Source organism: Castor canadensis, chromosome 8, assembly GCF_047511655.1.
Source record: "Castor canadensis chromosome 8, mCasCan1.hap1v2, whole genome shotgun sequence".
Classification (NCBI taxonomy): Eukaryota; Metazoa; Chordata; class Mammalia; order Rodentia; family Castoridae; genus Castor; species Castor canadensis.
In genome coordinates this window covers 3,683,942-3,697,386 of record NC_133393.1, presented here as the reverse complement: position 1 = coordinate 3,697,386, position 13,445 = coordinate 3,683,942, and the positions used below count along the sequence as shown (strand labels likewise).

Sequence of the window (13,445 nt, the reverse complement as noted above, 5' to 3'; positions counted from 1 at the left end):
CACAAAACAAGAAGGACTTTAAGAAGATGAGAATTTGTCCCAGGCTGAATGGCAAAAGTAGATTAAGAACAAATAAGCAGACTTGGATTTAGCAACTAACAATCACGGGAAACCCTCAGCAGAGTAAGTTAACTTCTAATGTAGCTCTGGGTATCTTATTACCCTTTCCCCACACAGTGAGTTCAAACTTCTTCAAGAGCCCTCAGTCCACCATCATGTCTGTTTAATGCCTGAAGACCTCAAAATTTCTACTTCCCTGAAAAAAAGTAGATACCAGTTAGCAGGACCAACTCCGTTCGTCTTAAAACCTACACATTTCAAATTTAAAAGCATTCCTCTTTCCGTCCCTTCCTCCAATCTCCGAGTAGGTGTATGGGCTCCTTCCTCTGTGCTTGTTAATGCACCAGCCTTCAATTCCTCAAGCCTGTCTCAGCACAGACTGCAAAACTCCAATGGTTGTACTTAGTCTATCCCACTGGACTACTCCCATGTGAGTAAGAGTTATAGAAAGGCACGTAATGATATTCGACTCAATCACATATAAGAAGTTTGAGGTTGGTGGGGAAGAAAACCCCTACACTGGAGACAAAAACCACCCCCATCCCAGTTTCTGAGCAGTGTGTGGGACACCAGGCCTGGGAGTATGAGCAGGTGTCTGAAGGTGATCCAGGACTTAGAGACAGGAAAAGCAGGGGAACAGGGAGAGTCTATTGACTTATTCCACACACTAGTGAGTTAAACAATGGTGAAAAACAACCTTTCTGATATTTGTTACATAAGATAGTTTTTTATTGTTACTTGAGCCTGGTGAGTTTTCTGTTACCTATAGTTTAAGTGTCTATACTGATACTATGTGTCATAGCAGAATTTATCCTTTTATTAGTGCTGTTAAAGGGCCTAAAATATACTTTCTCTCTCTCTCTCTCTCTCTCTCTCTCTCTCTCTCTCTCTCTCTCTGTCCTCTTTTATCTTTTGTTCTTCTTTCCATTCCTGTATCCCTCCTCCCCTCTTTCACCCTCACTTGCTTTTCCTACCTATATCTGTATCTCTAAAACTATTATTTTAACTTTTGGGCTGCTTTACTCAAGCACAAAACCCCTATCTTCTAGTCCATGAAAGTAAAATGGTCCTTCTACTGCCTAAAACTTCCACTCAGATCTCTGCCTGGGACCTAGTCCTTGGTTTTACTTCTTTACAATTGTGATACAGATGATATTTGTGACTTATTTAACCAATGCTAAATAATCTTGTGACTCACATTTGTAGTTATTTAGAGATACAAGATGTACATATACAGAAATTAATAGCTATGTAAGTGCACCTAAGAGGGATATAACTAAATGTTGGAGTGATCAGAATAAATAGTATAAAAAGAGCACTCTGAATTTTCCCAGAAGGTGATAACCAAATTCCATTTATTTGCCTTGTGAATTTCATAAATGCAGAATTTAGAAATTTTCTTTTTCTTTTGTTTCAGAAATCTTATTTTTTTAACACTGCTGGGGACAACACCCAGGGCCTTGCATGTAATAGTCAAATGCTCTTCCATTTAGACAGAACTTAGTCTTAAAATGCTTGTTTATAATAGGTTAGCCACACATCTATGTGATGAAATATAGCAGGTTCTAGGACACCAAAGGGATTTTTTCCAACTTAAGCATAGATTGTTATAGTATAATACCATGAATTCTGCTTCCCTCAGAGTTATAACAGCTTCCCCATTCTTAAACCCTTCTAGCAAAGCTAAACCTAGTATCAATACATGCATAGGTGGTTGTTATGGTGTGTCTTGCAATGATTCCACATTGCAATGATTCCCATAGCTGAAATATAACCTTGGGAGGAATTTACATTTGGACTTCAGGGATCTTTATGTGAATTTCTGGGTCCTCCCCACAAAGAAAAGCCAGAAATGAATTCCCTAAGTTAGCAAAGGGTTTGGATAGAGCAAGGAATATCAGATATCTAAAGCATAATCCTTCTTGTTGCAGATGTGATTAGCTAGCATCAAGGTACTCGTGGAAGTGAATTAGTGGACTGATTTGGGTGCCCTGTAATCTAGTGCTACATTGCTCCTGGGTCTCTGTTTGCTCTGTCTTTTGAACTGTCTGTGGTTTTCAGTTCCAAACAGCAACACTTGCCCCCTCACTGCCCCTTATTCATCTATAAGCAGATGGAATAAGCAAGTGGTTTTCCAGATATCAAAAGGAAGCCTCCACAACTCTGAGTGAGGAAATTCAGTCTCCCAAGAACATGGGGTACACATCCTGCTGTTTATACTTGGGACAGGTACTTGTCACTGTCCCATCAGGCAAGACTGTGGACTTTATGAAGAGAGATGCACAAGAGATCCATACCCAGCTATAATTTTGTCTGCTACCTGCACTTCCCCTATCCACCACCCCAAAACCCCAAAGAGAGAATTGCTCTCAGCCCTCTGAAAGATGAACCACATATTACAGCCCCTGCTATAAAACCATGTCACAAGCTTACAAGTTGTCCTCATTTAGGAGATTTTAGTTAGGATTTGTTTTCAATGTGTTTCCCTTGGGATTCTTTTTTTACTGTATGTCTTTAAAGAGTAGTCATAATCAGAACTTCTCTTATTATCATGAATTTATTTTTTATTTCAATGGTGTTAATGAATGTTTCCTAGAAAGTCCACAATACTCACTCTCATATTTCAATTTATATTAAAATTTATTCAAAGATAAGATCACTCAGTGTTATTGGAGAAGTCTATAAATAACAGAACGGACAGTCCAGATTCACATGCAATAATAGAGTCCTCATATGATTTGCATAAGCTGCAGAACTGTTTTCTTGACACAGCCCCCTGCTCCTCTCCTCATTCTTTGCTGTATTAATTTTTGCCATCACCAGCAATGCTCTCTAGTACAATAGACAAAATTTCTGCCTCTTCAACTTTAAAAATACTAATTCAAAAAAATCAATCAAAAGCGATCTGATATAATCAAAGTGCCTTAAATCAATGGAAATGGAATTTTCATGAATTAAAATTGTTTTAATATTCTTAGGTTCTCAGTGATATCTCTTTGCACACTTTGGAAGTGAACTGAAAATTATGGAAGTAGTTTATAGTACTTGGACTGGCCTACTCTACTCACTGCAACTTAGATAGACATTAGGGCAAACATCACACCTTATAATTTCTCAATAGTTGAGTAGCTGTGCTAGTTTTGCGACAACCGGTGAAAGGTAAAACATGGTAAACTGGATGCATGGAGAAAACATGGGAGGTCGTAATGCATTTCCAGGACATGACCTCTTGCCATTGCCCGCAGCCTCTTGGAGTAAGATTAAAAAGTCATCGAAATAGTTAACAGATGTTAGCCATACTTGAAATAGACAAGTTCTATTGCTAAAACTTATGTAGAGTCAGATGGAGAATTGGCTTTTGGTCCATAACTTAACTGATTTGGCAACTGGAAAGTTGAGCTCCAGAGGCACAATGCATACCATCGAGGCCACACACTTTGCATGCTGTGCTGGAGTTCATAAACCACTGATAACATGCATGCTGTGCTAATTCAGCCCCAGTCAGTACTAACACAGTTTCTGATACTTAGAGAAACCCGAAGTCAATTTTCACATCTGCTAAATTAAAAAGATATTTCTAGGAGAGCAAAGAGTAGACTTTTTTCACATTCAAAAGGACATCCACAAGTTTTATTATTTATCCTCAGTTTGCAATCTACCTGATGACTGTGATTGTTTTCCACTGGCTTCATAGCCTATCCAGTTATAATCCTTTTTAAAGAATCTCTTCTTTCCCCACTCTTGTCTATTACTTGACATTTCAGAACAGGTTGGCATTAATTATTTTCAGATGGATCTCTGTAGATGAACTGAATCTTCTCCATCAGATGTCATAAATCCATTCCCGTCAAGCTTTTCTGATGGAGGCTTGTGCTACTTTAGAGTTTGTGGTTTTATTTACAGCCTTGCAGATAAAGTCACCGGCTTCCATCACTTTGTAGAGATTCACACCCTAAAGAAGAAAAGAAGGGATACAACAGGGATGGGAAAATAGAAAAATGAAGACAGAACAGGTCCTTTTAAATTGTATTAGTTGTTTAATGATTTTAAAATTAGTTAACATTGGGCTGCTCATTATTGATTCAAGTGCAACATTCATTTTCATGATTCATGTTCTAGCATTTTCTGCTTTATTGAAATAAATATTGAATCTTACCTTTGTATAATAACATAGGTTAGATGCACCTTAATGCCTAGCATGGACAATAATTGATTTAGAAAACAGTCCACAAGATATCAGTAACTAGATAAGTGATAATGGTTTGTAAGAGATTAGAGATAAGAACTGAATTTGGGAAAAAATAATCCCTTTACTATATTTAAAGAATCAAACTAGATGAAGTGATATGGATTAAGGAAAGGTGAATGTATTTTTAATCATATTGAGAATCAGTATTACAGGTATGATATTGGAAAGGGTAGTTGTAAGTTACATAAAATGAAGTAGTACTTAGTACACATCTGGAACTTCTTTGCCTGAGAGGTCATACTGTCTGAAAATATAAACAGGATCAACAGAGGCTTAGGTAAATCCATGGATGACAGATACACAGTTGGGTATGAAGGCCAAGTTTGGGGCATGCTCCTAACTTGGAGTAACAACAGGTCACCATCAAATTCCCCACCCAGCACTTGTGCTGTCATAGGGATAGGCATAGCTTTGGGTGGATTAACAACAGATTTGCCCCAGGTAGCATCTCAGAAGCTCCTATGTCCTCCCTAACATGTACAGAAACAATGAGGACTTAAACATTCTCAGTCTGCCTTGCTATGGGGAAGGGTTTGGTTTTTTTTTTTTTAATATTAATGGGAGTCTGTTTTTTCCTATAATAGGTAAGCATAAATATCCATAAGGTTTTTATAATAATGGCCATCATTTTAGAAAATGGAGACATTTTAACTACTTCTTTCTAGAAATGTTTTAATGCAGTTTTCTTTGTTTCTCTTTTTAAGAATGAACGAGAAACATATTTTTGTAAAGTAACACTTTGAAATGATTTTTGGTATTTTGTTTTATTTTACGTTTGTTTTCAGTGTAATAACACTTGCTCTGATTTGAGAAATTTGGTTTTGTCATGATAATGGTTTTAATGAAGTAAAAGTATGGTAAGATTCTTAATCTAATGATATTAGTTTTTATAGATAACTAGCTCCATGTGTTTTTTGTTTCTGAATTACATCCAGACAGGGGTCATAGGAAGATTTTAGTCATTAATGCTCTTTTTTGCTTTCAAAGATTTCCATTTATAACAATTATGCATGGAATTTGTTGAAGAAGAATTTTGTTTGGGCCTTTGCCATTTTCTTTAATTAATAGATATCACTATGAGATGACAATACATTTACTCTTGAATCATTTATCAGGTGCTTAAATATGTTTCATGTACTACGATGGATTTTGCAGTTTCTAGAACTTCACTTAAGGATGTGGTTTCAGTCTTTAGGAAGCTTATACAAACATACGTAATAAACAGAAACAGAAATCCACAGCAGAAAATTCTGTCCATTCTGTTCTAGGGAAATGCCCAGATTGTTGTGGAGGCAGACATGTGGAATGACCAAGCCATGAGGGGAGAGTAGAGAGAATGTCTCAGGGAGGGCTCTAAGAATGGTAAGTCTGGTCCTGAGTTTTATATGGAGAGTACGAGTTACTGGAAAGAAGAAGGATGTGTGGAATCCCGTAGATAGAAATGAGATGCCCTAAAAATAGCATGATATTTATGGAGAATGACAGGCAAAAATACCATGGTACATATTTATATGTTTTGTTCAGATAAAGGTACAAATGTGATGGAGCAAATCATGTTTAGGAGGAAATAAGAACCCACTGATGGGTGCTCCAAAGGCAGCATGGCATATCACACTTGGATTTTAGATGAAATCCTCTGATGGTATTTGGGTAGATGAATTTAAAACCTACCCTGAATAATGTAGAGCTGAATAGGCAGGAAAGAGATAAGGGTCTACACTAATTTAGTAAGGGCCTTAAGGAAGGAACAAAACCCAAAAAATTTAGAAATCAAATTACTGGTTCTTGGTAATTGACTGGACCTGTAGTCCACAGGAAGAGTGGACTGTAGTGACAAACTTGACTTACTAGCTTGGATTGTTGGTTGAACTTTGCCAACTATACCGGGTCATGATCTTCCTGGAACGATGAAATGATTACCCTGCTATGTAAATGAAATGATACTTATTCTTAACCAGAGAAGATAAGCAATCGCTTCTGGTGTTTATAGACAACAGCTGTGAGTCTTTGGTGCCGGGTGAAATCTCAATAAATATTTATTGAGCATCTGTAAGTCACAGACACCAAGCATGAATAAGCTATAATAATTGCTTTCTGGTTGCACAGGAAGCTAGGCAAAGAAACAAGATTTTGATACAACCTCCTGGAATGTTCAAAGGTAAAACTACAGAGGGTATCAGGGAAGCACCAAGGACAAGAACCTCACAGCTTGGCCTGGTGAGAGACAGAGAGACAGTGGAAGGGGACATTTTTAGGATGGCAGTGCCTATTTTCAGGAGAAATGGAGAATGAGCTGAAGACCATTTAGAGTGACTGAAAGCATAACCAGGGGTAGGGTGAAGAACAGAATGGGGCCATCATGAACATTTGGTGCTACAGGAGCACTGGCAATAATTAAGAGTGACAAAGGAGAAGTGGGTGGAGAGGGAAAAACCTACTTTAATCAAAATGATGTTTGTACATCTCAGAGAAAGATTGGATATCTAATCACCCTTGTGAATCATTTTATAGTTTTCCCTACAAAAAGGTCTACCCTACAGGGTTCCCGACTGTTTTCAAGCCTGAGTTTACAAAACAAGGCTTTTGTCATGTGGATGTTATCATACAGGCTGTAACTTTCCAGGTGCTACTTAGAAAGAGCCCACATTTGTCATCAACCTCATACGTTAAGTTTTATTAAGATTTGCTCTTCCACCGGCCATTTGAAAAGTGCCATCCCTGTCCCTGTGAGGACACCAAGAACTCGGTTTGACTGAGGACCTCAGGTTCTCCATGGAAAGCATCCATAAAAAGAGCAAACCACCACAATAGCAAAGACACAGGCTCTAGCTCACAGTGTGTACAAAATCAAATCAGATAATATATGGAAAAGTACTTTGGAGTTCATAAAATCCTCTAAAATGTGCAATGGTACATCATTGGTGACTGAGCTATAGCAATGGTGACTTTACAAAGCCCCTGAAAAGATTTTATTATGTTTCCCCACTGTGCAGTTTAACAAATAGCAAGTGTGTAGTAAAACTTTGACCTCAAAATTATGTCTGAAAAATTAGAAGCATTCCAATTTGAAGCTGAAAAGATGTGAAAGCAGCTTACTGTCTTGAGCCCAAGGCCGTGAAGCATGTATATCAAGTCCTCTGTGGCAACATTCCCGGAAGCATTTTTAGCATAAGGACAACCACCCAATCCAGACACTGACGAGTCCACCGCATTGATTCCCATCTGGAAAACAAACCAAAACACCTAAGGCTTGTGTATTTGTGACATGTATTTTTTTTTTTCATTTCGATTTAACCTGTGGCAAAGAGAAAATAAGCAAAATCAGATCCTTGTTCACTTGCCCACCTGCTGCTACAACAGTCCCTGCGGTGCTAATTTGTTTTCTGACTAATTTTGTTTCTTTATACTAACAGAACCTCTGCTGAGGAGCTCTGGAACTAGCAAGATCTTAGATCCAAATTAAAAAGGTATTTTTTTTTCATAGTTGTACAAGTACAACTGAGCTTGAGGTAAAGCTAATTCATTTACATGTTCTCCTTTACCAGCTTTATCCCCAAAGCGCTGCATTAACAACAGAAATATTTCCAACATCCAACTCAAAATCAAAGCACCTTAGAAAACTGGTTATGTGTGTATGTGTGTGTGTTGCGGGAGGTAGTCACTGTGCTTGAAATTGGATTTTATGGGCTTAATTCATCCATTTAATTCACCAATCTTTACTGAAACATTGTATCATATGCAGAACTCTGCTTGTCAGAAGGAAGTAAAGAGGTATTTAAGAGGCAATACACCCTTAATAATAATTGGGCTGGCTACTAGTCTTAACACTTTATCTGTACTAACTCAGAATTCTCAGCAAACCCACAAGGAAGATACTCTTTGTATTACCACTAAATCACAGACAGGAGACGGTTAAGAGGGATCAAACCATTTGCCCAAGTTCACCATCTGGTAAGGTGTCTCTGTCTTCAGAGAGCTCACTCTGCCTTGACTCCTGGCCTCTGGGAGCACGCAAGTCAGTACAGATGGTGTTTCTGAGATCTGAGGCAGAAGAGTACTGTGTGGTGGGGACTGTGTAAGACATGAGTACACTGGGTCCAGGAGGACCCTAAAGGTCAGGAAGGCATGTCATTCCTCTGTGAAAGGTGACAACTTGATAATCAAAAGCTATGGAAAACCTAATCTAATTCTTCATTTCAGAGCATTGAAAAAAAAGTATAGGACCTCCTCCAAAAGGGATGAGAGATCTTGGGAGCAGAGCTCTTGGTTAAATGGCTAGAAGTTGAGTCTCAGTCCCAGAATCAGAAACAAGATAGCTGCTGCACTGCCAGAGCTTCTGACTCAGGACCTCTGAGCTGGGCCCTGAGAATTTTTTTAAGTAGGTGTTGATGGCCCTCCTTCTGTCCCTCTGTCTCTCCTTCCCTATTTTCTTTACCTCCTTCTTTCCTTCCTTTTTCTCTTTCTGTTATTTTTTTAATAAACTTCCTACTTAAGGATACTTTTAGAATTTCAAACAACATAGCAGAGAGTTCCCATATACACCTACTCAGTTTCCTCTACTCTCACTATCTGTTAAAGAAAAAAAATTTCAATGACACTTGTTAAAGTACCATAAGGAAGACTAGTTAAATCTGCATCTCTGAAGGAGTATGGGATCAGGCACTGATGTTTCTTTAAAGTTCCCTCTGCTTTTTTTAACAAATAATTTTTATTAGGATATATTCATTATACGAGGCGGGGAGGGAGATTCATAGTGACAATTCCGATTAGACTTATATTGTACCTTACATTGCCCCATCATCTCTCCCCCTCAGCTCCCGCCCCATCCCACTTAAAGCAATTGCAGGAGGTTTCTTACTTCTGTTTCATATAGGTATATGAAGTCAATCTGCCATATACTGTCACCTTAATCTCCTTCATTCACTCTCCCCAATTCCACTAGTATCCCTGCCCCCCACACTGTCCTATTTTACAGCCCTAGTTTTTGTTATTAATATTTAATTTGATGTTCAAAGGGGTGTCTCTATGTATAACCATTGTGGATATAGTTTACTTTGGTCCATTCAACTCCTTCCATTACTCTCTTACCCCTTTACATCTGAGTTTGTGTATGATCATGGTTGCTTTGTGTATATGCTTATCTTTGGATCTGTCTTCCATGTATGAGCAAAAACACGCAGCCTTTTTGTTTCAGAGCCAGGCTAACCTCACTTAACATGATGTCCTTTAATTGCATTTTGATTTGCATCTCTTTTATTACCAGGGAAGTTGAATACTTTTTACTGACCATTTGTACCTCTTCCTTTGAGAATTCCCTGTTTAATTCATGTGCCTATTTCTTCATTGGAATGTTGATTCTTTGGAGGCTGAGTTTTTTGAGCTCCCTGTAGATTCTGGATATTAGTGCCTTATCAGATGAGTAGCTGGCAAAGATTTCCTCCCATTCTGTGAGCTCTCAAGTCTGGTGAATGTTCCCTTTGCTGTGCAGAAGTATGTCAGTTTGATGCAGTCCCATTTGTTCATTCTTTCTCTTAGATGCTGAGCCTTTTGAGTTCTGTTTAGGAAGTCATTCCCTACACCTATCTGTTCCAGTGTATTTCTTACTGCTTCTTGGAGTTGTTTTAAAGCTTCAGGCCTTATATTAAGGTCTTCAATCCACTTTGAGTTGATTTTGGTATAGGGTGAAAGACAGGGATCTAGTTTCAGTCTTCTACATGTGGATATCCAGTTTTCCCAGCAGCATTTGTTGAAGAGGTTGTCTTTTCTACATCTTGTGTTTGGGGCTCCTTTGTTGAAGATCAGCTGGCTGTAGATGGGTAGGTTTATGTCTGGATCTTCTATTCTGACCCACTGGTGATTCTCACAGGTAACTAGGCATGGGAACCTGAGGTGTAGGTTCCTGTCCAGCTCATTCTTTATTAATTCTAGGCATGAGATGACTTTAACTTTAGAGATGCTGTACACCCAAGAAGAGATGGTATTTCGAAGAAAACTGCTGCTGAAAAGAAAACCTCAGACAAAAAAAGAGAGAGGTAACTCAAGTCAGAGATGCCAGCATGATAGGTGAAAGAAGGCTGCATCCCACATGAAGATGGTTCAACTCTTGGGGTCTTAGATCCATATATCATGTTCTTTTTCTTACTACTGAGGATCAACCTCCAAGAACTACAAGAGTCCCAGAAGGAAAACTTGTTACCTTGTGGAAAGAGGACAGTTTTTAATCTTAGTTGAACTTTGGGAGACAGTGAAAAAAAATCACTCTTCTATTTTGTAACTAAAGGCCAATGTGACCTAGTGTTAGAACAACAGTGAAAGATTTATCAAAGTAAAGCAATGGGTGTCACAATAGAGAACCAGCAGGCAGCCAATGTCACAATACAGCAAACAAAAGTAACCAGGAAGGCCAAGAAGACATGTTCAACCTCACATTCAATAAAAGATTGGAGAATTAAAACACCATGGCACTTTACATTTTAATACTAGCCAAGATTAAAAAGAACATTGGCAATGGAAAAGTACAGAGCCATGTAATATGAAATAATCCACTTCAACAATGTGCACACATGCCACAAGCCAAAGGTTGCACTAAAGAAGTCAGGCTCACGGGAGGACATACAATATCATTCCATTTAGACAAACTCCTAAAATAGACACAAATTTAGACAGCAGTCAGGATACTGGCTACACTCTGAAGTGGAAGCACAAATGGCTGATGGAGAGCTTCCGGGATGCAGGAAACATTGCACTTCTTGAACCTGGTTGATTCCACTGGTGATGTCAGTCACAAGACACTGAGTTTTCATTTGTGCACTTTCCTGTATGTGTGTTATACTTCAACAAATATCAAAAAGACAATGCTATGGGAATTCAAGGTTAACAGGCTAATTTAAGAAAGAATATAAATTGGAATTTTTTATGGTGAGCAAAAACTAGTACTGTTGATATCCATTGTGTCAGTAATTTCTTATTCAAAAAGATCTTTCTAGGAAAATTTAACAAATCCTACTAAGTAATTACATAAGGAATACAAATGAATAAATATATATGTGCATGTATGTATAAACTCTGCAGTTTTTTAAGAAGGAAAATTTGAAAACAATCCAAACATCTTATAATGATTAATAATTTAAATTCAAGTGTATCTCCAAAATGTAATAATAAATGATACACAAACATATGATTAAGGAAAATTAGGCTAAAGTGTAACAATATATAGTTTGATATCATTTTCTTAAAACTCTAATATTTTGATGTTACTTACATACACCAAAATGCCAATAGTAGTTGTGACTATGGTGGTGTGATTACAGGCAATTTATTTAAATTTAATTTAATTTGTATCTATTTTTCCAATGTCCTTACAATGAATTTTCATGACATATATGGAAGTAAATAGATTTTTTAAAAAGTTTCTGCGAACTTTATCTCATGTAGAACAATAGAAGATAAGTGAGAATGATAGCAAATAAATTAAAAACTCTGAATTTCTCTGTTAATGTTATGAATTTGTAGCTAAGTGATCTTTGTAGGGTTTATGTCAGCAGAGCTAATCTGCAGAGAGAATCGCATAAAGGCAGACATGACCTGGTAAGTGAGGAGCTATAAATGCTCCTTCCTTTTCTAGTTTAAGTCTAGCTCTAGACACAACTTCTCTCAATAAGTTTTATTCACAAAATAATGAAATTAATTCTAAAGCAACATGTAGATTTAAAGTTTAAGTAAGCAATTTAAAGGATGTTTATTTAGGTTCATGTTACCTAAAGAGAAAGAAAAGGTTAAGTAATTAGCTCCCTTTAAAATCGCTTCAAAAAAAGTCATACTACTTTAAAAATATTTCATTTTATGCAGCATCCCCTAAGTTTTATCCTCTTTACTAAATGTTTAATTCTCTTGCCTAACAACACAGGTCTTTGCAGGGGATAGTGATATTCATACACTAAATTATGCACTATTATAATGGTGAAGACATGGAAACAACTGAAGTGCTCAATACTGATGAGTTGATAAAGAAAATTTGGCTCATATATACAATAAAATACTATTAAGCAAACAAACAAGAAGAATGAAGTCCTGTCATTTGTGACAACATGGCTGGAACCAGAGGTCATCGTGTTAAACGAAATAAGCCCGGCACAGAAAGACAAGTGCTGCAGAAGCACATTCATACGTGGAATCAAAACTCTCAACCTCACAGATAATGAGTGAAGACTGGTGGTTACCAGAGAAAGGTTGAGCAATGGGTGCTAAGTCACAGTTAGAGACTGGTGTGGACTACTCAGCACAGTGACTGTAGGTACTAACAGTGTAGTAAGTGTTTCAAAAGGCTACAAGAAAGGACCTTAAATATTCTCACCATAGAGAAATGACAAATGTTTCAGAAGAAGATGATGCATAGCGAAGCATGTCTATAATCCCAGCACTCAGGAGGCTGAGGCAGGAGGACCTACACAGAGAGAACCTGTCTCAAAAAACAAAAGAAAATGAACAAAAATTGCACAATACAGTCATGTATCAAAAATTTTACAGGGTACCTTAGAAATCTGTGTATTTTAATGATTTATGGATCAGTCAAGTGTAAATTTAAAAAGTAAAACTAATAAATTATATGCTCTAACCAAACTACTTTGGAAATTTTCAGCCATCTTCTTAAAACTCCAATTTCACTGTGTATGTTTTCTTCATGTCTCCTTCCTTATCCCACTGGAAATTGTATGCAACACCTTCCATGTTGACAAGTTTTGAACAGACTATGTAGCAAAGCATTATTTCTTTCATCAATCATTATTGTCGACAGAAAGAATACATTGGATTTTATGGTTAAAATTCTAGATATCTTCACGTATTTGAAAATAATAAATGGAGCACTTGTCTCACTTTATCGCAGAGGAGGTAGGTTATCAGCACTGCAGGTGGCCCTTAGAAAGACACTCATGCATCCTCCTCTCTAAGCAGAGCTCTTCTTTAGCCTCAAGTTCCTCATGTGCATGCATGCATGTGTATATTTGTGTGTGCATGTGTGTGGACACATTTGCGTGTATATACATGCAGGTGCGCACACATGTGTGAGCAAGTATGTGTGCACATGCCTGTGGATGTGTGGAGGTGCATGCATGGGTGACTCTGTGTGTGTCTGCAC

General features: G+C 37.6%; 1 protein-coding gene across 8 annotated transcripts in view; it reads right to left on the bottom strand.

Annotated features, from left to right (window-relative positions):
* Positions 1-2,403: 2,403 nt before the first annotated feature.
* The window catches only part of Hmgcll1 (3-hydroxy-3-methylglutaryl-CoA lyase like 1), a 131,411-nt gene continuing 120,369 nt past the window's right edge, over positions 2,404-13,445 (bottom strand). For 2 of the 8 annotated variants that reach the window (XM_020153245.2, XM_074081873.1), the window contains exons 7-8: positions 7,406-7,531; positions 2,404-4,012 (exon numbers count right to left, since the gene is read on the bottom strand). In XM_020153245.2, coding sequence (XP_020008834.1) covers positions 3,908-4,012; positions 7,406-7,531 — 231 coding nt within the window. In that variant the 3' untranslated portion in view covers positions 2,404-3,907. Of the gene's footprint in view, positions 4,013-7,404; positions 7,532-9,596; positions 10,321-13,445 lie in introns of those variants that run through there. The other 6 variants (XM_074081875.1, XM_074081878.1, XM_074081872.1 and 3 more) reach the window with 4 other exon arrangements.